Genomic DNA, 25,005 nt, shown 5'->3' on the forward strand with positions numbered 1-25,005 from the left:
GGGGGGTTGTGGTCGATGATGTGTTGCCTTGTTATTTCATCTTAATTATTATGCGCTACAGATGCAGCCAATAGCCGTATACGTGTGTATTGAGCTTCAGTTATGAAAGTCGTTTTTTTTTACCACTGGGGCTCCCTTCTGATCATCGAATGCTGACCAGCTATTTAAAATGCCCCCCCCCCACATAGATTACTTAGGGTGTAGAGTATATGTCTCTGTCAATGTGACACATCGTTTTAAATGATGATTTGAGATCTTCCAGGCGTGTGTGTGTGTTTCTGTCAGGTGCTATGTGATGGCCCAACGCATGTGGCAGGGCCATTTGGTTTGATTCATGTGCTGTCAGTGAATCTGTAAGGGATGTTGAGAAGCAGGACCAAACATCGCATCTCTGTAGGAACAAGCCTCCACCTCCACGTTGGCTGATGTTGTTTTAGCACATCTACATGTTTATTTACTCTCTTGATGGTGAACCATTGGCTTCTATGTCTTGGTAATGGCTGTTCATTCTCTTTCTCTTTGACCTCCAGCAGTGAAAGGTCCTCATATTGCAACTATGTGTGGACGGAGCAGGACGGCCTTTCTATGTCTGTGGGCTGGCTTGCTTGTCACCAACAGCGTACTGGCTGGGAAAAGGTAAGAACAAACTTAAACTTACATTCACATATGTACCTGTGTATTGTATTGGGTCACTGGATAATTCTAAATATGTGAAAGCCCCAAATATTTTGCACACTGTTCATATGGTTTGGTTTTGAAGCCTTACGCAGAGTTTGAGACAAACGCTATGTGAATTCTAAATATTACTCATATGATCAAGATGTTACTGGAACACTACAATTGCACACAGTGACATTTTTGGAGGACAAATTGTAATAGCCAAATATATTGAATGCATTTTTTAAAGGGGGAAGTTACCTTTTAATGATGTTCTCAGTGCTTGCCAAATGGTTAACTGGACAGTAAATATGTCAGTAAATCAGTCAGTCAGCCAGGAAGGGCTGCAAACAGTAGTACACCAGCTGAGATGTCTTCCTTCCTATTGCTTGCATTATTGGGTTACACCCTTATGCATATTCACTGTGGTTGTAACTGGGGCATCCCCACAGGACACATGCATATAATTGCATAGAGGCAACGAGAAGGGCAACACACAGAGAGATAATTTGTGGAATTGAAATAGCCACTATCCATGTTACCATAATATTACACAGTTTTTGTTTTTTTGGTTCTTTGGCCTTGTGGGAGAACATCTCCAATCTCAGTTTTCACACCTGGGCTGTGTACAGTAGAGGACTTGTGTTGCGACGGGATATTTGGCACAGATTAGTGCACTCGCCATTTGACAGTGACTGCGGAGGATAGTAGGGTCGATGTAAAGACACACTTCTCAATGTCAACACCAAGGAAGCAGACAAAATCGAGAGAATGATTGGATAAAAGGTGGCAGCGATTTGATCCACTGTCGCGTCTCTGCATCTGCATGAATCAAATGCCGACCAGCCATCCATCCATATGTAGCGTACCTCAAAACAGCGTGATCTAACTCAACTACTTGGATTCATGTGGACAGCTCTGACATTGAACCTTTACAGTAAATAAACACATAGACGAAAAATACGTACAACTCATTAGATGTTTCTAACTGCATGAGATCACATTAGCTCTTATCCCAAAGTGGTTCTTCTGGAGAATCCTGGAGAGACTCAAGAGATCAGGCTTTTCAGAATGGTTGAATAATTCAGTAGAACTGTCACAGAGAGTTGACTTGAATGGCTATGTCTTGAGATGGTCCATCTCGCTTCTCTGCCAGTGACACCAGCAGACTCACCACAAATACACAAACACACACGCATACAGTATACAGGACATGTTTCAACTTTCATGCTCTGAGCACATGCAGCACACAGAGGGGATGTGTCCTATATAATGCATGATGCATAGCGATACGTCATTATTGCACACTGATTTGAGCTAGCTGATTAATCATGGCTGTAGCTGAGGTTTGAGATGTACTGACTGGCAAATGTAGGGGTTGATCAACTGGGTTTCATGTGCTATATGTTGAGCACATTAGAGAAAAATATATCTAAAAGTACTGATTACTTTACTCAGGCTGCAAAGCAATTATCATCCAAAGATTTACTGTATAATCCAATCCCCCCTTTTGAAGTCAAATACAGAACCATACAGAACACACACACACACACACACACACACACACACACACACACACACACACACGTCCATACCTTGGGGGATTTCAACAAGACACGGTAATCAGGGAGACCTAACGCTCTGCTACAGTATGTTGCCAACGAAAGAAATTGCCTTATAATTAGATATCCGAGTGATGAGAGGGAAAGGGAGTGAGAGAGAGAGAGAGAGAGAGAGAGACGTACAGTAAAATGGAGAAAGGGTGAAATAGAGAGAGAAAGAGAGACATTGGCAGAGTGAGTGTGAACGGCACTGTTGCTGTTCAGATGACCTGTAGATGGGGATGGTGTACAGTGTTTTATGAGGAAGTGGCCCCTGGCTGATAAACATGTGTATTCTTCCACAGCACCTTTTCCTCACCATTTTATTTTATTTTCCTTGACATACAACCCCGACCCCCCCCCCCCCCACACACACACACACACACACACACACACACACACACACACACACCTCCAACCAGCACCTGTGTTACCAATATACACTGCAAAAAATAACGTATCATAACGAAACACATCTGCCATTATTCTATTCCATCTATTCCTAATATGTAATTCAAATTGTTCTATGCGCTGGAGATGACACATTTGACTTGTCGGTATCTTGAATCAAAGTAAAATACAGGAGACTATCTTTCAAAAAAATGCAAGGTCAAAGAAGTATGCCCATTGAAAGATAATTTCTTTTATTTAGCAAAAGAGTGTCATTTTCACTATTTCTGCCACTGATTAGTAATTTCTTGTAAGGATGGATATCCCCCTTGTATATCCCCCTATTATGTATATTTTTGAATTATTGGTTAATTTAAAAGGGCAAAGGAGATCCTGGCTTGTTTTCACTGTTGGTGGACATTATGACGAGAGAGGACTGTAATCTTTGTGGCCGACCAAAAGCTGTTCCTATGTCTTCTTCTGATTCGGAAAAATTGGAAAAGCCTAAATAAATGTTGTAAAAAGGAATATTAATAAGAGATTGGAAAACAGGTTGTGTTTTATTCTAGCTTCAGCTGATGTCCCATGGATGCAAATTATGCTTCCTGTATTTATACATAATTGGCTATCCAGACCCAAACAAAACAGATAAATTACTGTTTTGAATTTGAGTATTTCCAAGCTGTTACCTCCAAGACTGATGCAAAACAAAATTGCTCATCACAGTTTCCACAGTTTTGACGCTGGCTTTGGTTTTCAGAGAGTCCCCTTTTTTTTCTTTGGCAGATAGAAGGACGCCGGCAAATTAAGGGAAATTGGTGGCAGAGAGATGCGCATTAACCCTTTTTATACAAATCCATGTGTGACGCGAATGCGGCATCCTTGTTTAGAAAGCAAAATGTTCAGCAGCTCACGTTCAAAGCTGTCGGATTGAGGCAGATCCTACAGCTTTGAATGTGAGCTGTCTCACTGAACACCACTCCCCAGTGTCACTTAATCATTTCCTCACCTTTTCCCAACCTCGCTCTTCTCCCTTTTATCTCCCCCCTCCTCTATCTCCGTTATCTCCATCTTTTTTTCCCTCTTCTTTCTCTGTTCATTGGAGCTTTTCCTTGCATGGTTTTCCAGACGCCACTCTCCCTCCGGCCATCCCTCCTACTTGTCCTTCCCTCCCGTTGCAGGTCCCTGCTAAATAATCTTGATGACCTCTCTCTCTCCTTGGATGCCGTTAAGCTTGCAGAGCTTGTTTCCAAACACTTGCTGTTTATTTAGCATGCAATCAAACCAAAACGCTATTGGCATAAAGAAAGGGAGAGGATGATTGCTACGAGGCGTACAATGCTTTGTGAGAGAGTTTTCATCTTATGATTATCAGCACTAATGCACATGCAAACATATGCATGGATATGTACACAGGCTTGCATATGTGCATGGACCCTGAGTCTACCGTACATGCATGGTACAAGTACACAAACACACACATACATTCCTTTTGCATCCGCCCTTTATACAATGTAATTAGGAGCTGTATTCCTGATTATGAGTGTTATCAAATATTTATGCATGGAGATGCTGCAAACTCCGCTCTTACTATTACTGATTGCGACTGTTTTCGGCATAGCTCTAAGCATTTTGTTTCATGTTGTTCAAAGAGCACATTCAGCAAGGCCTTTGTGGTCTAAAAGACCATATTAAGGTATAAATAATGTATTTTGATTCCTCTATTCTCTTTCTCTGTGTGAGATTGTGCCTATGTGTGGGTGTGTGTTCGCGCACACACACACGTGTTCTAAATGCCCAGTTTTCCAATTCGATTTAATTAACTTTAACACTTGCCACACTTTTCAAAGGGATAATATGGTATACTTTGGCTTTGTGATTTTTTTTTTTACTATCCAGTCCATCTCTTCACAATCACTTACTCATTCTTCTCATATTAACACGACATAAAACCTCATGGTCACACACTGTGTATTGTAAATCGGCAATGACACCGAAAGACGTCAGTGTCATACAGGATTTGGGTTTCCTTGTTTGTTTTTTTCAAAATGTGATTCATAATGCATTCTGTGTTGCCCATGAACTTCAACAGACTAAGAACTCCTTTTTTTTGTCTTTGATGTATTACTCAGAGTTTGTTCTTACTCTTTTGGCAGTTTTGACTGTGGTTTTGGACTCTAGTTGTAACCACTTTAAATCTTCTTCCTTGCTTTGCCAGCTCTGGGCAGAACGGCATGACAGATGAACAGAAAGATAACACTACAGTGTTCACCAAGATCTTAGACAGTCTTCTGGATGGCTATGACAATCGCCTCAGGCCAGGACTAGGAGGTCAGTTAACCCGGGTCATTGAATGTCTTTTATCCCTCATGGTGACTGTTTGTATCTTTTTTTTTTTTTTTTTTGCCAATATGCAAATATCCTCCTGAAGGACTCCTAAAAATAGCTTAATTTCCATATAGTAGTATCCATATGTCCAAATCTTATGGTGGGTTTGCTTACAGTGTCAGATTTGTTTAAGTGATGATTAAAATAAAAAAAGAACTGGAATTTCATTATTCACCTGCTGCTTTTGTGAAACAGCGAATTGACATATAAAGCCAGCACTTCGAATATAACATAGTGAGTGACATTTTATCGTGTGGGCAGCCCTTCACTCTATTGTCAACTGTCCATTGTTTGAGAGAGAGAAACAAAATGGCAGGGAGACTGAGAGACAAATCCAGAAACAGAAAATGAGAGAAATGGAAAGAAACGGAGAGTAAAAGGGAAAAAAAGGAAAAAAAAAAAAGGAGAGAGATAATGTGAGAATTGGTGTGTGAAGGACACCGAGGATCCCACACTGTGATGCAGCAGGCATCAAACAGGCGAATAAAACCAGGCGCGCTAGAAGTTCAGCGACTGAGGGGAAGAAATTATGGATTACGATGGGTATCATACATAAATCAAGCTGTCATATTTCAGTGTCAGAATCAAAAGGAACGAACCCTCACGAAAAAACACACACACACACACACATGCACACATAGCCTCTGCCAACCCCCTCCAATTGAGTCCTTAGTGGACCCATTTTGGCTATCAGTATTATGGGACCAGAGTGGCATATTTTCAGTAACACAGCAATGCGCAAATTTATTAAGAGATTGAACCGCCGTCCGGGTAATGGAGCTGACACTGAAACCAATATCAGCAGAAATGGTTATCGACATCCAAAACGGACATTTTTTTTTTATGGTGGTGTTTTTATTTTATTTTTCAATTTGTGTGTGTGTGTGTGTCCAAGTGTTAAGAATAATGTTGAATAGATTGAATGAATCCGAGAATATAGCTAGGTGGTCTTGTATTAACAGGTAGTTAGGAGCTAATGAATGCCACGGATAGTCACTCACTCTGGCAATTTCCTGCTTCAACAGAGCGTGTAACCGAAGTCAAGACTGACATTTTCGTGACTAGCATTGGACCCGTTTCGGACCATGACATGGTAAGACTCCCCTTCGCCTCTGTAAATGTCACTAGTTTCCCCCCCTGTCCCTTTCCCTCCACACTCACCCCTGCCTTCCAACCCCTACGGGGCACAATGGTCTCAAAACTGTAAAGATATTATTAATTTGATGATTCATTCCATTAACTCCTGATCTGTTAATAAAACTGTCACGTGTGTGAAATGTATTTTCTGGTGCATGGTTCATAATCTCACTCTACATAAATGCCACCCCTCCTCGTAAATATGATTGCATGTGACGTTTATGTGGATGTCGGAATATGCTGTGTGCTCCGACCCCAAACTCTGTTTATCTATATTTGGAATATTAAAAACAGCCTTGCTTGTGATTGAGTATTAACATTTATATTCCAGTGTGCTGATGCTGATATGGCTTTACTTAACAATCTGGAGCAAATAAACAGATCTTTCCTTCACTCCTGAAATTTAATGAAATTGCAGCAAACGTGGTTTTTATATGTTATGTCAATGTGATATGGACGGTCAAGCTGCTGCCATATCCCATTTTGAGATAATTGATAAGCATTACCGTATGATGAAATGGTTTTAATATCAAACAAAACTGATCATCCAAATGTTAGTCATTACATTAATGGTTCCTTAAATCTTCTTCAATATGCTTTAAAAAAAAAAGCCTTGGGCTTTTCAAACATGGTCATCTGATCTTTACTCTGTGCACTGGAAACCAATTAATCTCATCCAAATGTCTCTGCCTCTGCTTTGGATAGAAACGACTCCTGTTATCTGCACGTGAAGTGTTGCACTCTATTTGACGTAATCTAAGTTAATTGCAGCGGCTGACATGCGGGCCAGGACTATTTTGCTGCTGTGTTGAGGCCAGAAGGAAGAGCTCAAGAACATTTTCTCCATCTCCAGCCTTTCCCCATCTCCCTCTATTACCTTGAAGCTGTTTCAGCTCAAACTAATTATCTTACGTGGGCCAAGTGGAAATGGGGGGAGAAGAGAACAAAAAAACAGGCTGCGCTGTAATTTTTACAGGCTCCCTTTACTTTGCCGGGAAGTCATGTGGAACCATTGGAGTCTGTTCTCAGCTATAGTCATTAGTTGCCTTCAAAATGAAATATCCTGTTAACTTTGTGTCCCGTGCTTCCCTTTTTGTGTCCAGTGTAATTCTTGATTACTGAACAAAGAAGTTACCTCAAAGATAAATGCTAACAATTATCATTTTTGGCACTCACCTTACAATGCAAGTTGGAAATTATGCTCCATTTGCATTTAGTGCATTAAACTGACCGTATCAGAATTATCTAAAATATGTATGAAATAAAATGAAAAGACAACCTGACATATTACTATGTGAAATAAAGAACAATTACTATACTTTACACTGCAGGCATTCTTTTAGAAAAGATACCAGCCAGAAAACCATGCAACTCCGTCCACTAGATCCTCTCCATATTTGTAAAAGCATTTAACATGAAGAGACAGTTAGCAGCAGGGAAACTAGGCCAAGACTACCATAAGAAAGTCAAAGTGACAAGGGGAAGAGAAAGGGGAAAAAGTGAGGACACGGGAAAGGATAAAAAGGAAAATAGGGTTGGATTACTCAGCATCTTTCCCAAGCCAGCTTTAGTTGATGGCAGTGGAAGGAGAACAGCTACAAGGTTGGGGATTTTCTCTTTGTTTGTCTCCTTCTTGACTTGAATTGTTCTCTACCTCCCACCGTCCACCTGCAGGAGTACACCATTGACGTCTTCTTCAGACAGAGCTGGAAGGATGAAAGGTTAAAGTTTAAAGGACCCATGGCTGTGCTGCGTCTCAACAACCTGATGGCCAGCAAGATCTGGACCCCCGACACCTTCTTCCACAATGGCAAGAAGTCGGTGGCTCACAACATGACCATGCCGAACAAGCTGCTGCGAATTACAGAGGAAGGCACACTGCTGTACACCATGAGGTAAGCTGACTATTTTCTACACTGCTGCGACTCAGAACAAGAGACTTAAATGTTTTTGAGCTGACATTAAACGATAAAATAACTCAAACCCAAGTTAATATAGAATTGTTCTGGGAAGATTGTCAGCTGTGGATTAATACACATTTGGTATTTGCGACACAAGAATGATGTATGTGGAAACTAGTCATGATACATTTCAGTTCCCTTTTTCATGGTAAAGAAGAAACATGTCTTCCAGTCCAAGAGTGTGGTTTATTGATGGGTTTTTATTACATTTTTTGGGGACGGCAATGGAAAACAGTGACACAGAGGAATGAACTTCATCAGGCTTTAGCTACATAGACAGAAGACTGAGATCAATCTGTTGGTTATTTTTGCCTTGGTTTTTAATCATGAAATATGTTGTCAAAAGGAATAGAATTGAATTACAAATTTCATCTTTTAGCTATTAATTGAAACATTTTTTAGAGTAACTTTTCTGAGGTGCATTGCTTCTACCCTAGCTGTTAAGGCGATACAATGCAGGAAAAAACATTATTTTTTTCATGCACTGGTCATAACATGTATTCTTTTCAACTAGTTGAAAAAAAAATATCCAAAATACACATGCAGGTCTTTATTTTTACTTTGTCTATTTGCGTCTTCAGATTTCTATATATTTTTTTGGCTGTATCTTCTGATTATGATGTGATTTGATGCCCTCTGTAAATCCTTTGTTTCAGTTCTGAAAATGTATGCAAATGAACACACATTTATAAGATAATGCAATTTTGCATATTCAAACATATAATTTCAGAAAATGTGTAATTCAAAGAGATAATTACGTTAATGCAAGTAATACACTGGGGAAGTTTCATCATGATAGCTATGAATTAAATTGCATACTCTTCACCACTATTGTGTGTAATCCCCTTAACTGTGAATCCACAAAATATTGTGTTACGTTCACAGTTTTAAGATTATTAATTATCCTACTATTTCTATCGCTATATATTGATTTATTCATTGTTCTTTAGATAATATGGTTAGCCATTCATAGGTTCTGTGTACCACATCCATTTCCATTACAATTTGTCATTTTTCCATTGTTGTGTTCACCAGGATAAATAACATAGTTTTACCATGTCATGATTTATCACTTTGGGGATGCCACTTGACAGTTGCGAGCAGGAAGATAAGGTGTATGACCAGCTGAGTTTAGAACCAGTCGTGGCACCTCGGTAGCCTTCGGTAGACAGTGGGTAAATGAATGCCTTACAGACAGCACAATCCTTGATGCACACGGCAGAGTGATGCTAATGTGAGATGTCTAAGGCAAGGATTGTAAAACATTTGTTTTAGCATGTTTACTAGCAGGGGGAGGGGGTAGAGGCGGAGCCCATATTGCTGTCACAGATGAGCGAGATTCGGGATGGATGGGAGATTAGTGTGTCACGGGTGGCCTGACGGGCTGTTTTTCACCAAGCTGTCAGGAAATGGAAACCCACAGCTCAGGGAACTGGAGCGTTTCTGTTGGTTTGGAGGAAAGAAGCTGCAGTTTGACAGTGTTTTGTGCTGAGAGACTGGGGGGGGAAAAAAAACCTACGCCACATGTTCCTGGTGCCTCATTTTGCTAAATTGTCATTCTTGTGCCTCGATCTTTACACTCCTCTTCCTGACCCCTCCACCAGCACTGTCACCATGATTTCTTTCTTCCTGGCTCTACCATATGCTGTGTTTTTCATTATTCCCTTGCCTTCTTTTTTTTCTTCTTCTAATTCGCTATAAATGTCTGTATCTCTGAATCTCTCTAGGCTTACAGTAAGAGCAGAATGCCCCATGCACCTGGAAGACTTCCCTATGGATGCCCATGCTTGTCCACTGAAATTTGGCAGCTGTAAGTGGCCTCTGCACTCACACACACAACCTTACAGACATGCACATACATGAACACCACGCAGACACAGATGCTCTGACACGCTGTCACTACCTCATCCAACTGGAAGCACGACCCCAGCACCAGTCCCCGATAAGGGATGACATTGTGGTAACAGCTGTTCTCCCGGAGGAACTGTCTGCCAAGGCCCCTCCGGTTCCCCCCATTCAACCCTGCAAGACCCTGCAAGACCCTGGCGGGCATGCAGTGCACAGACCTGTGTTTGTTTAAGGCAGCACTCTTTGTAACATTTCCAGAGCATCAGACCAGCTGCTCACCGCTGACAGCTACCCCTACCCGGCATCCTCCTTGAGAAGACATAACAAGAGATAGAACGATGGAGGTTGGAGACGAGAATATAGAATGAGAGGAAAAGTAGATGGGCGAAAAACATAGGAGGGATGGGGGGGGGGGGGAGAAATCAAGCAGAAATACACCAAAAGTGGAAGAGATAAAAAAAAAAAAAAAAGTGAACATCACACTGTCTCTGTGCCATTCTTCAGGCAGCTGTACAGCGTGAGTGAGAGAGGACCGAGTCTCAACCCCCCCCTCCTTTAAATTGAACTCACTCCCTAAATATTTCAGTGATGAGCTCTCTTCCTCATATGCTGCAGTCTGCAGTGGAGCCATCCTTTCCTCTGCAGTGTTCGAGCCACACTGCAGCTTTGACAGGTTGGGTGGCCGGAGGGAAGAGCAGACTGACTTGGCTGTTTTAAGGTCATGTTGTCCTGTTGGGATGTTGTTTATTTGTTTTCTTACATTTAGAGGGATGACACGACACGATGTGACATGACAAAGCGTCACATGTTGAAATGCAAAAGTGTTGAAAAAAAGACGACCAAACACGGGACAAAATGATCTTAAAACGATTTGATAAAACAGTGGGAATGAGGTTAGCAGACGCTCTAACAAGGTGAGAGAAAATAATATGATTAAAAGCCAAAATGAGACAAGACAGGCAGAATTGAGATGAGCGCAGAGCAGACAAGATAAAAGAAGACAAGCAGAGACCATGAGAGAATAAATCTGGAGGATTTGAGTGCAATACCTCATTCCAGATTTGCCTTTTTCTCAACCGGCATTCAACCCAGCAACTCGCTTAATAGCTAAAAATATAACCCGCAAGGCGTCACGTGACAGCAGACAACCAGCAGCAAAATAATTTATAACTTTTCACTCTGTCCGTCCTTGTCAGATGCCTACACTCGAGCAGAGGTGGTGTATGTGTGGACCAGAGGGGCTGCCCAGTCCGTGGTGGTGGCAGAGGACGGGTCCAGATTAAACCAGTACGATCTGATGGGGCAGAGTGTGGATTCTGGTGTGGTGCAGTCCAGCACAGGTGGGTTTCATTAAGGTTATAATATGCGCTATGAAATATATATGTTTTCAGAGGCCATCTTTGCATTTTCAATGAATGCTCGCATTGAATTACCCAGTCAAAGCTACTGCAAAAGCTCAGTACGTGCACAGATACATATTGTGCTTTTCATGGCTCACTCAGTCCCTTTCATCATTCATCACTGAACAAACTAACTAACTAATCTGAAACAGCAAATTTTGACACAGCTGCAACAGTTCATCTGCATCTCCTGCGGCATCTGTTTGTCGCTTTACAACGACAGGCCATGTCCTAGATTCATAATTTCACTACTGGCAATTACGTATTATGTCCACCTCCTCTTTTCTTTATTGTTACAGGCACCAATTAGTGTTAGCCTACAGGGTGACCTGTTTACAGTGGCACTAGCTGCAGGCAGAAAGTAACGCTTAAGATAGCGCTAGTCCCCACTCATTTGCCTTGTTTGCAACAAGATCACAAGTGACTGCATCTAGCCAGCTTGATTGAATAATGTTGATATTTAAATGCATTCTATCTTTTTTTTATTTGTTCCAGTTATGTATTTCTCTGGAAAGCCTCAAAATGAACATATTGTTATAACCAGATAAAACCCCAGTTCTGTAGCGGTCGTTTTCTCTCTGCAACAGGCTCTTATTGCACTGATGAAATAGGTTATGCCTGTATATTGAGTTTGTTGATAAATTATACCCATAACTATGCCAATAAATCTCAACCACAATAAAAATGAGGCCTAAAACACAACAAACCATTTAGAAATATAAGGCCTAAGTCTACATGGAGAAGTAAAATAGATGTCCTTAATATCTATTTTGAAGTGTAAGGTTTTCTTTGTGCATTCTTTCTGACTTTGTGTCTTTTGTCTGCTCACCACAGGAGAGTATGTTGTGATGACAACCCACTTCCACCTCAAGAGGAAAATTGGCTACTTTGTGATCCAGACATATCTACCTTGCATCATGACAGTCATCCTCTCCCAAGTGTCTTTCTGGCTCAACAGAGAGTCCGTCCCTGCCAGGACTGTCTTTGGTGAGTTGTCTGCTCCGCTGTCTTTTAAACATCTGTTGGTAGAGAAATGAGATGGTCACCAGAAGATTTCAAAATCTGTTCTGAAATGATGGCATGACATCAAGCTAAACTTTTGTGCTAGTGAGGAATGGACGATATGATGAATGAAAAAGTCCTCATAACTGTAACAAATGCATAATACAGATTCTTATTTATTGATCTAACTATTACTATTACTATTACAGATTTTGAATAATAATAATAATAATAATAATAATAATAATAATAATAATAATAATAATAATAATAATACTAACATACTTACCTAATGATAGAATTTTTTTGGTTTCTGTTTTTTAAGTTATTTAATATAATCTATATTTAGTATAATGTTTAAAACCTATTAAGTCTTGATTTAAAAAGTATGTTAAACCCATTATTATGTAATTATCACTGGTTAACATAATAATGAGTCAATTTGACAAGACACTCGCAGCTTTATTTCTTTGCGCGAAGATTGAAAAAAACCTTCTTTGCTGTCAGGATTTACTAGTGTGGATAACTCATCTAAATTTGCATCATGAGCAGTTCCTCATTGGGAAGGAGGATACGTCCCCAAAAAGATGGATAGGGTCCTTGATCGATTGTTTCATGGTACCGCAGTATGTGGATGGAGGTTGATGATGTCTGATAAACAGTCAAAGCATTGCAAAGACAATGATTGCTTTACTTGACGCTGGAGGAACATTCTCTGATTTGGACACAAATCTTTCATTTAATCAAGTGGTTAACATTTCGGGGTAAATGCGTTTGTTTGCTTCCTTTGATGAGAGTTAGATAAGAGCTGGAAGCAAAGGCCATTTAAAGTAAAAAAAAAAATGCCAACACCTCTAAAGCTCACTCATTTCCATGTTGTATCTTGTTTGTTTAATCTGTACGCAAGCATTAATGAAAAAGGGACGCCATGCTGTAAAAATTTCATGAACAGTGGCAAGGCACAGCGTCTCCCTGGTGTCTCTGCTGGTTGCCTGGCAACCTGAAAACCTCACAGGGATGACAGAGTGGCATCAATCTTCTCATCTAATTCTCAGCAAGAAAGCTAATAAGCGTATTTGCCAAAATGTCAAACTATTCCCTTCAAGGATATTAAACGGTAAAAAGACAAATGTCCAAACTTCATTGTACGATATTTGAACTCGGTTCTCTTCTATTCTACTCCGTCTCTGCACCAATGAGGTGAACAAGAGCTTTGATCAGTTGTGGCTGGCTGCAGTAGAATTTCAAGCACAAGGCTCAGTGTGAATTTAGATTTACGTGCTCTGAATGTTTGCCTACAAGTGTGTGTGTGTCACGTGTATGTGTGTGTGTGTGTGTGTTTGTGTGTGTTTGTGCCTGCGTGAGTGTGATGTAAGTGTTCATCAGTGTGTGTGTGCGTGTTTTGTGTGTGTGTGTGTGTGTGTGTGTAAATCTGGTGTATGTGTATCTGTCTGTCTGTCACACTGAGGTCTTACATAATACCGCCCAAAAGGAAAGCTCTTGCTAGTCTGCAGCATGCTCTGTAGCAGCAAAGCACAGCAGCAGGCAGAATGTCCTTGAGTTACCTCACCCTACACTCGTTCTTCTTGTTTTTCTTCTCTCTCTCTCTCTCTCTCTCTCCCTCTTCCTCTCTCTCTCTCTCTCTCCTTCTCATGGATGTCAGTGTCTCCCTTGGCCTATAATACCTAAAGAGCTTTCACAGAACCATTACACAGACCCCTGATTCTGCAGCTCTGCAGTATCAAGCAGGTTTTTTCGCACTGTTTTGGTGTCTGTTTGTGTGAGTTGTTAGTGTCTTCATGTGTCACAGCTCGCTACCTGCGGTGCTTGTCACGTGTCGAGGGGAAATGAGGATGGCCTAGATTAAATTCGAACGACTATCTAGGGCATGTGTGTGTCCCTCATGCTATCATTGCTGGTTCTGCTTCATGAGATTACATGCATGCAGTGGGCGCACACACACACACACACACACACACACACACACACACACACACACACACACACACACACACACACACACACACACACACACACACACACACACACACAGACAAGCACACACACAATCACAGTTGAATAAACACATGCACAAGCTTTCATGAAGACGCAGAGCAGCACAGCATCAAGGTATGCTAGGTAGGTCATTGGTGTGATTAATATGTATCACCTGAGACAGCAGATGAATGAGGCTGTTCTTCAAAGAGGTTACCATGTCTATATCGCTGTAAATGCATCATTAAAAAGACAAAGCCGACAATCAGGATCTTTCCATTGCCATCTTAATCCATTGGCTATCACCTATGTCAAAGATTTATGTGATATATCCAACCATTGCACATGTGTTTAGTGCTATTAGGATGAAAGAGTACTCTGATCTGTCTTCAGTATGTCAACCTAAATAACAAGCTACCTGGCAATATTCAATGTAAACCCCTGGATATCATGTTCATGTCAGACAGAGGTTGAGGTCTCACTGCTTGTCATGTTTGCTGTGTACAGTGGGGGGAATTGTGTCTAACCACCTCTGGTTCCAATTTGTCTGGTTGCGACTTGATATGGCTGTTTACAGTGATTATTTTGAGAGCTTACACACATTCAATGTGTATGTGTGATGTGTCAGGTTTTTGAAACAGGCAGTTCAGGGCTTGACAGGAACAAAATGCTGATAAACACAAATAATACTTGATGTGCTATATTTTGAAGTCCCAATTCAGAAATACACCTCATTATGTAATTTTACAGTATGAGATGTCACTTAACCAAAAAGACATGACAGTAATGTCACTTACATTTCCAACTCAGCAGAAGTCTAAATTGAATGCAATCACGTTAATGTAAAGGCTATTAGAGACCAAGGTTAAATACGCAGAGAGGTATTAAATGTGCATACTGTTCCACCTTATTAAGAGTACTGTGTTAAATGTTTCACTTAACTATAACATCGTATGCACAAAGAGCACATTATCACTCCCCACTCATCTTGGTCAGTGACCCTCCTCTTCAAACTATAACGCTCTAAGTACCCCTCTAGTGTCAGTTTTGGACGTGTCAGTTTCTGCTCGATACATTCATAAAGTCTCTTTTCGAAATGATCTACCAACATAGGTTTATGCATTTAATTGGTTAGGTTTAGACAGCAAAAGTTCCTTGTTAGCTTTAGGAAAGAATGGTGGTTTGGGTTGAAATAATGAAGTATTCCTGGTAAGTAACTGCCGTTTGTTAAGTATAGAAGTTATATTGTTAAAACTAAGCTAAGATATACTGAGGTTGACTTGGTTTCACACAGGACTACGACCATGGTTTCCCAGGTGATGAATGAATAAAATTGCAGCTTCTAAATATGTTAACATATAAATAAAACGACAACCCAAACTTAATATCTTGTCTTTCTACGTAAATAAGGCAGAACTATTCTAAAATAAATGAATGCAAATTTTTGGGGGATTAACAGTAAGAAGTAGTGACGAGCGTCACTCAATTTCACAATGGTGGTTCATTAAATCTTCAAAGGTAAGATACGTTTTAAAATCCAACATCAATGCAGCCTATGAAAAAACATCAAACACGCTTCTTCTTTCGTGCTACGTCATGCCTTTCCTAATCAGAAACCCCCTAATCATGAACAAATGCAACACTGAAGTCACTGTTTAAACATTATGACTATGAAGCACAGCTCTTTTTTTTTTTCCCCTAAAGCTTTCCCTGTAGATGAATTGGCAATTTCAAAACACAGCAGTGGGTAGAGTTATCTTATTTGTCATTCTGCCGATTAGGAGGCTGATTATTTCATAGCCAGTTTGTTGTAGTGGAAAACTGTTGGCAATGTTTTCATTTGCAGTCCAAATGAAAACCAAAAGGAAACAGCCACTGATGGTGCTGATATGGTTCTCCCTCTCTCTCTCGCTCACTCTCTGTCTCCCCCCGCTTTGTCTCTAAGCTGTCGGGGACAGCAGTGCTCAGAAGATTATCTTGCTTCCTTCTCGCCTCTTTAAGCAATTGGCTGAGTATTTATTGGTTCTCCCATGATGCTGTTTAACGTATCTGCTCATTAAGGAATAACACCTTGTGTTTGTGTGTATTTTAGTTTGGTTGTTTGTCTACACAAGTGAGAGTGTGTATGTGTCAACTCATGTGTTTGTTCGCTATATGTGCACATGCTGGTTGTGTGCCAGTTGGTGCTCATAAATTCATGATTACCAGCTGACAACATTGTAGGCAGTGCAGCTACTGTATTTGTGTATGTGTGTGTGTGTGTGTGTGTGTGTGTGTGTGTGTGTGTGTGTGTGTGTGTGTGTGTGTGTGTGTGTGTGTGTGTGTGTGTGTGTGTGTGCATGTGTGTGGCACAGTTCTCACAGCTGTGGTGGTGGCACAGTCATTTAACACACCCGCCAATCAACATGTCAATTTATTTCTTCATTTATGGAAATCAAAGGTGACGTAGTGATGCTGAATGAAATGTGTCTGTGAGTCAACCCCCCCCCCCCCCCCACACCCCCCCACCACCACCACCACCAGAGGCTCCAGTTATTGATAAGGCATGAATAAGTAAGTAGCTCCCGCACAGTGGAGATGTTGATAGACATCCAATAAAGACACCTCCACTCCTGGGGCTGGTTGAGGGAATATAACAGGTTGTTTGACAACTCCCTACACAAACATCATGTTCATTAACAACTGTCTTAACAAATTATACAACAGTGGTACCCTCACTAATTTATTAGTATAAGATCCTTCCTATAAGTGTGAAAAAATAACTCACCCGTGACTAAAATGATCCTTGATATGTGTGTATAGAACTTGTTTGCACATATTTCATTTGGCTTCCATATAACATTAACTACGAACAACTATCAAATTCTCAATTATGTTTAGGAGGATCATGGTACTTGGTTAAAGTTAGGGATAGAGAAAGAAGATGGTCATGGTAAAATATTGAAAAAGTTCACACTGACTTAAACCTCAAAAAGGGAGATTGACATTCAATATTTCAATATATGTTCAGTATACTTCTTAACCCTAAACCAAGTGTTTGTCATTGAAGCTAAAGTATTGAAGTTGTACGCATTCTTTGCATGTCCAGAGCATTTCAAACTTTTTTGATTGGAAAGACAACATACAAAAAAAAACTGTGCCAGTGAATGTAACACAAAACTTACTATGACATTTATAGTATCCAAACGTCAGAGATATAGCTGATGCAGGAAAGATACAAGTTTCACTACAGTTTCCCTAAGAGTTTTTAAAAAGTTATCTTAAAAGCGTAAACAAGTATTGTGTGCACTGTCCTTGCTTGGTAACGTTTCATTACCAGCAGCTTTATTGCAAGCCCTCTTTAGCTCGCGGCTTGTATTGATGCTTTAAGGCACACATGAAGGAGCGCGTATTCTTTTGAGTGAGCAGCCACAATGTACTTTTGACCTCGTCCCACATTTTGATTGTCATGTTTGTTGTCTGAGGCAAATATCTGCCTTGATTGAGAGAGCATAAGTGTAGGGAGGGAGAAAGAGAGAGAGAGAGAGAGAGAGAGCGAGAGAGAGAGAGACATTTTCCTCAGGGCTCACTCTCCCCCACAGAGATTTTCAGATGTGTGGTTTGGCTGCGATCCAATGGCTCGGCAGTGCAGTGAACTCACTGGTTTGAGATTGATCAGATTAGCTGAAGCCTGTCATTCAAGGACTGTCAAACTGTAAATTGTCATAAAAAAAATCAATAATGATTATAAACAATGACTTTACACCACATGCAGACAAATTGTTTGACGCTTAGGGACAAACAAAGTTGAACTAAAAAAGCCTATTCATTTATTTTTAGCCATGCCTGGAGCAATTCATTTTTTTAAATCTGCAGTCGAGCACTCAATGGCTATCAGACTGATTACCCTGATAGACATTAAATCGAATTTCTATAAGCTCTACCTTGCTGTGTCAGGAACCTATTAACCAAGTGGACATTATCTGCCCGACATTTTCCAAAAAATGCACATTTGCACTGTCTGCCTGTGTGCCGTCATATCAAACCTTTCCTTGCCGGAGGCAGCAGTGACCACTCACCTTGAAATAGCCTGGCTCACCTTGTCATTCATCACCTTAAATCTCTAATTTAGTCCCCCCCAAACATTTGCTTTCTCACTCCATCTTTCTCTATATCTTTTTCTTCCCCATAACCCTGTGTGTATTTGAGATCGAGTCTGCAAACAGAGGCAAAAAAAAACCTTTTAGAAGATATGTATCATATAAATCAAGCGTCAGTGCTTGTGCACACTGAGCTAAATTGAGTGGAAGGCACTTTCAAGAATTGAGATACACCACTATTAATCCAGTTAGAACTTTCCAGATCAGTGATTTTGTTCATTAACATCCTTCAAAGCTAAAGTCTATTAGTTACAACATGTCAAATGGAGTCATTCAAAAGCAGCTCTGGAGTCACGTTCTAATGAATCAACTAACCAATGCTTTAAATTATCCCTAAGTAGGCCTAACACTAAACACACACAAAGGGTGACTGTTCTTCCTGGAGGTGGGAAACAAATGCCTGAACACATTGTTAGTACAACCACACACACACACACACACACACACACACACACACACACATACACTTTTACACACATACAACTCATCATTGCGTGCAAGCAGCAAAGCAAACCACCCCTCAACGATCAATCAATTCCAAATCCTATGCCCAAATGATTTTTTTCCTTTTTTTCTTTATTCTCTTGTGGTATAAAGACATTAGTGGTGTTGGAAGACTTGTTTCCATGACAACGGAGCTCGTCAAACACAGTAAAGAATATATGATTCCAATCACCAGGGCGCCTTTGTGAGGACTTGTGTAATACCCAGTGGTGCTGCATTGCTCCTCCCCCACACCAATAACCGATTTACTGGCAAACAAAATAGCTGACAGATTGGCACTACTGTGTTGCCGCCCATCTTTCCATCTTTCCATCTTTCCATCCACCTGCCCTTAACCTACCTTCATACCTTCCGACCACTGTACCCTACATAGCTCTAATATGCTTATAGGCTTTATTTCTCCTCCCACACATTTATTTGCTTTATCTAGTTGTTTCCCATGACAGATATTTCCTTTTACATCTTCCTTCACTCCATCTTACCTCCGTAGCTCTCAGTAAAGAAGCAGTAAGTGTGAGGTGCCATGCTTTTGTGCTCCAGTACCTAGTGAGGCCATAAGCACACGATTGCTGGCAAAATCACGTTGCACTGGCTGTTCTCCAATGGAGAATGTTCTGGCACCCAGCTCATAAGCAGTGACACCTTGGTGTGAGAGTTACACTCTACACTGGAAATCTCAAGACACTGTTCTCGTTCCTAAAATGATTTAAGCTTTGACACCAAGCTGGTGCTTTCAGTCCAATTACAGCTTTGTGTGACGCACAGTATGTGTGGATTCTACAACTCAGATTTGCAGGCGACTAATTTGCAGCAGTAATTTAGGTAAACCTTTTTGTAGCATCTGTTATTTTTTTTTTTATTCCTTGCAGGAAAACAAATGTGGTCAATGTGAACATTTATTAAGGTTTGGTGACATGTTCCTTTAAATATGTTCCAAAATGTTATTTAGCGAATACAAATTAGCTGAATTTGAAAAATATTCTGGGTTGAAATGGAGGGTATGAAAATCCGGAATTAATTTCTGTCTAAGCATCATTTATTATTTCCATATCTCCTGCTGCCATGCATTCCCATAACAATATATCAACAAACCATTCAATGCCCTGCTTAGCAGTGGGTGCAGTGCAGAACATGCTCATGGGGGATTTTTACGACATCATATCACCGTATTTATAGACTCACTGTAGCATCGGAAGGGCTTTTACACCTCACATCTGAGTTGTGCTTATGCAAATACAAATATACCATGTTTAAGATGAGGCAGGTGTTATTCTTGATTATTCAAAATATCTATCTGGGACATGTGATAAACAAAATGCAGTGAGAAGCTAAGAAATACATTTTGACAATAAATTATATCAGAACAAATAATTTTGACCTACTTATTATATAACTTTTTATTGTTAGTCCCCTTTGGAGTCATAACGAAAAGCAGAAATGTGTACCAACTTTGCCTATCCAGTAAATCCATTAGTGGTGTCTTATTCGGTGGCTCATTACCGATCATTTGTTTGGCTCTGACTAATGAGAACACAACAATCAGCCTTTATGCTTCATGTCACAGCACCATCTCAGTAATGCCAAAATCATGTGAAAAGACAGTGGGAGGATGAGGAGTCTGTGATTCATCACTTAGCACTTACATCATAACCAAGGAGGAAGAAGAACGAATAGCTCAATTTAAAAAAAAAAAACTGTAATTCAAGTATGTCATCATGCAGCTTCTGAACTTAATCAGACATTTTTTTTGTGTAGTTTTGTTAATAATAATAATTCTAAAGACAATAGCATGGAAATTACAAAGGCAGCTTAAAACCAACTCATATCAATTTAAGAACCAATTACCAGTATTAAGCAGCTTTATTAAAGGTCTTATATTTTAATAAAATTATATTTTTTTGAAGTCAATATGAATGATTTGATAATACATTTAGTCACACTAGTCAGTATTATTCTATACGGTGAAGGACGTCTCAAACATCATAACAATATATACCAAACATAGGAAAAGTCTACTGGCAAAGTGGTGAGAGACAGATGCAGGCACTGACTTAAAGATGCTAAACTCTGTTGTTGCATAAGCATCCAAAGTACTATTTGCTCAGCTTTAAGGAACAACTTCCAAAAAAAGACCATTTAGATGAGATTATCAAATTTTTGAAATTTAAAATGAAACTTCCAGAGGATGGATCTTTTAAACATGGACGTGAGTATGTGGGGGTACCATGTACATGTGTGTTTTTACATAAACACGTCTCTCCACATTTGTGGGAGGATCCTCTCTGCATATTTTATAATTCCTGTAGAAGCCAGCTGTTCCTCGGCTCCCTTCATGGTGGCCTAGGCTGATTTGGTGGATTGTTTGCTGCTTGGGCTGATGTTATTTGGTCGGTAAACATCTGCAGTAGTCTGCTCTGTGATGAGCACCGCATCGTTAGATATGCTCTGACCCAGTTCCTCTCCCTCTCTGCACTGTGTCTCTTCTCAGCTTTCAATGGCTGATGTCGTAGCTTAGCCATTTGGTTTTCCAGGGTTGACATGCGATGCCTTAATATGAGGCACGTTGGCTCTAAACATGCATCAACTGTATTCATTTATGCTTTTTTCATTTCTTAATAACTGCTTTAGCATTGGTGTGCAGGTCAAATTCTGAGAGAAAGCTTATTTTGCTCGGTATTAGTCAGCAGCAGTATCTCTGAGGCCAACTGCATCTTCCAGCTGCATCTGTGGAGATCTCTACCTCTCGGAGTCTATTAAAAGCACGAGCTGCAAGAATGTATCAGCTGCTCACATAGATTAATGTATATGGACTGCTTGCTCATTTGATTTTAGACAAAAAAGAAAAAACTTGCTCTTTGATTGCTCCATTTTAGAAAATATAGACCATCTATACTGTAGAATTCAAACAACATTGGATTACCATGTTTGCTCTGGATATGCATTATTCATCAAATTAATGAGGGAAGTTGTTTTCTATCTGATTATTGTATGGTGTTTCATTCCTCGTAATTTATATATTTTATAAAACGTGTTCATATTTTCTTTTCATACATTTATGGTACACAAATGAGTAATCATAGCAGCTGAATTTTCTGAGATTTGATCAGATTTCACATAGCTGTCTTGTCTTGTCTTCCTGCAGGAGTGACCACTGTCCTGACCATGACCACACTCAGTATCAGCGCCAGGAACTCTCTCCCCAAAGTGGCCTATGCCACAGCTATGGACTGGTTCATCGCAGTCTGCTATGCCTTCGTATTCTCGGCCCTCATTGAGTTCGCCACAGTCAACTACTTCACCAAGAGGGGTTACGCCTGGGATGGAAAGAGTGTGGTACCAGAGAAGGTATTTGAAGTCTTTTTTTTTTTTTATATTAGAAAAATATGTTTTGACAGACTATGGTTTGTTAGGCATTTTTCCAGTTATTGTGAATTGTTTTAACCAAAACCAAATTCAAAAAATGCCTCTTAGAAAAATGAGAGGAAATCCATGTATCTTGGGAGGGAAAGACCCAGGACAGTTAGCACTTAACTGTTGAGGGAGCCGGGCCGGACAGGGGACATTTAGATCATGTCCCCAGCTCATCTCAATTTGCAATTTGAGTAACATGACATGGACATTAATAGCTTCATGTTCATCTTCTGCTTTCTGCTCATCTTGTCTCAATGCCGCAGTTGCACACTCTGTAGTGCGCCATACTCTGTAGTCTCCTGCTGATTTTCGGAAAAGAAAAATGTGTATAAAGAGCCTAAAAAGAATTGTTAGATGTATCGATTCTGCTCGGAAATATATTGATGTGAGGAATTGATATTTCTGAAATGAATATCCACATTTTAACTGAGTGTTCACCAGGATTCTGAATGGCATATTCACATCAATAATTGTGCAAAACATATAAAATACATCTTTAAAGAACCTGAACTGTATCCATTATCTTTTCCCAATGCTTTCCCCAACAATCGCAATCAGCAAAAGAAGAAGAAGGAGTCCCTCCTCAAGAAGAACAACACTACAGCTTACCCAGCTGCCACTGCTACATCCTTCGCCCCCAATATTGCCAGGGACCCTGGATTGGCCACTATTGCCAAAAGCGCCCCACCACCCCCAACTGAGCCTAAGGAGGAGCCAAAGCCCAAGCCTCCAGAGGCCAAGAAGACCTTTAACAGTGTGAGCAAGATAGACAGGATTGCCAGAATAGCCTTCCCACTGCTCTTTGGAACCTTTAACTTGGTCTACTGGGCAACTTACTTGAATAAGAAGCCCAAATTGCAGGGGATGGGTCCACACTAATCCATGTTTCATTCCTTTAAAATTATACCTGTATATTTTTTGTTTTTCATTTCCTTTCTTATTCCTCCTAAAACAGGTGTTTATTTTTATTTTCAGACAAACATGGTGTCCATGCTGGTTTGAACTCCCAGTTGTTGCATTGCTTCTGTGTTTACCTAAAGTTTGAAGATTTTGAAAAAAAAAAATAGAGAAAAAAAGAAAGATAGCTATACAGACTTTTGAAAGGATGTTGTTCAGGTCTCGGGTGATGCTACTAAGAAAATGCTAATACAAATATATAGCCAAGAGAATGCTATTCTACAACTCCACATAGCCCAAACTTGTTAATGGGCTTTTATTTCTGTTATTTTTTTTCTTATAATTTTTTATTTAAACATGGAATCACAGACACAGTAAAAGGCACTTGTGTATATGCATGGGCAGGGCATCTTCTTATTTGTTTAGTTATTCAAAATACACATCCACATTGACTACACATAGCTCAGTTTATTTGATATCAGCAGCAACAATGCTACGCTCATCCTTTGTCAAATTTTAAATTCTTTGTAGATGTTTTACAAGATTAATTGTGTCATTCTTGAAAATATTTTAGGGTTTCTGCAATAGCAATAAAACATGTCTCAGTGGACACACCATTTATTTAGGGATACAAAAAATACAAAAAATTCAATCATATCTGTGCTCAGCATTTAAAATATTATTATTTTTCTTTCACACCATTGTAAATATTATCAAGAGTTAGAGATGTCAATATTATGTTTAAGCTTTGCAAAGTGTAACTAAAGGGTATGTTTATTGAATACATGGAGAAGTTAACTTTTTTATTTATTTATTTTTGGTTTTGGTTCATGATCCTTTCTACAAAAAGAGTATATAATGGTTTAATTCACGCTTAAGTGACTGTTCGCGTCCCATTCAAAGCTGCTTTCACACTGAAGTAAAATATTATTCAACTGTGTGTTTGTGTACACACTGACGGCAACAAAAGCACCAACATCAACAGTGTAATCTGAGATTGGCTAGTTATGAGTAAGAATGTAAAACATTTAGAATTAAATCACACATTATTTACTTCTTTTGTTTGTTTTATTTATGGTGGGGCCAAAACGCTATTTATAGCAAAGTACAGTAGACATCGCTTAACGACGGGGTGGGGCACATTGAGAAGGAGGAGAAGTGCCTTTTTTAATTTTCAGAGTTGAGGCTGTGATGGCTACTACTTTGTTGATTGATGGCGCATCTGTATTTTCCATCCCACTGTGTCCCCTGACCCTTTTTAGTCCCCATCTCCTTTCAGTTGAAAATTGAGACATAACACTCAGAAAGTACCAGCTACACTGCCTTCAGTATCACATGCCCGTTTGGACTCATTTGTTGCTGCTTGTTGGTGAGCAACAGCGAGAGACAGGGACAGAGACAGAAAGAGACAAAGAGAGGAAAGGAGACGGTGAGTAGAAGTGGCACTGTAATCTTGCTTTAGCCAGCGCTGTGTTTCGCACAGAGGACTTGTCTTGTAGTTCCACGATAGCGACGGAGATGAATATATTTTTGTAGCATGATGTCAATCCCTCTTCCGAGAAAAAAACCAACAGAAACTAACGCAAATGTGAAAAGAATGCTTTTGTTTTTGTCTTGAACATTGCTTGCTCTTTTTTTTTTCGTTTAACTTATTAAAAAAAAACCACATTTTAAG

The 25,005-nt window shown here is 39.9% G+C and overlaps 1 protein-coding gene across 1 annotated transcript; it reads left to right on the forward strand.

The window, feature by feature from the left end:
- Window positions 1-556: 556 nt before the first annotated feature.
- gabra1 (gamma-aminobutyric acid type A receptor subunit alpha1) lies at window positions 557-23,500 on the forward strand. Its single transcript, XM_054625298.1, has 9 exons — window positions 557-636; window positions 4,867-4,979; window positions 6,062-6,129; window positions 7,848-8,068; window positions 9,862-9,944; window positions 11,179-11,322; window positions 12,217-12,369; window positions 22,165-22,367; window positions 22,992-23,500. Exons 1-9 carry the CDS (start codon window positions 557-559, stop codon window positions 23,310-23,312), a joined length of 1,386 nt encoding a protein of 461 aa, XP_054481273.1. The 3' UTR covers window positions 23,313-23,500.
- Window positions 23,501-25,005: the final 1,505 nt, after the last annotated feature.

The sequence above is a fragment of the Anoplopoma fimbria genome, chromosome 24, assembly GCF_027596085.1.
Source record: "Anoplopoma fimbria isolate UVic2021 breed Golden Eagle Sablefish chromosome 24, Afim_UVic_2022, whole genome shotgun sequence".
Classification (NCBI taxonomy): domain Eukaryota; kingdom Metazoa; phylum Chordata; class Actinopteri; order Perciformes; family Anoplopomatidae; genus Anoplopoma; species Anoplopoma fimbria.

Bases quoted from the DNA above. Each gene is read 5' to 3' on its own strand.
- gabra1 (XM_054625298.1), top strand. From the start codon at position 557: ATGTGTGGACGGAGCAGGACGGCCTTTCTATGTCTGTGGGCTGGCTTG. The intron at 6,130-7,847 runs GTAAGACTCCCC...GTCCACCTGCAG, and splicing joins CCGTTTCGGACCATGACATG to GAGTACACCATTGACGTCTT. The intron at 22,368-22,991 runs GTATTTGAAGTC...AATCGCAATCAG, and splicing joins AGAGTGTGGTACCAGAGAAG to CAAAAGAAGAAGAAGGAGTC.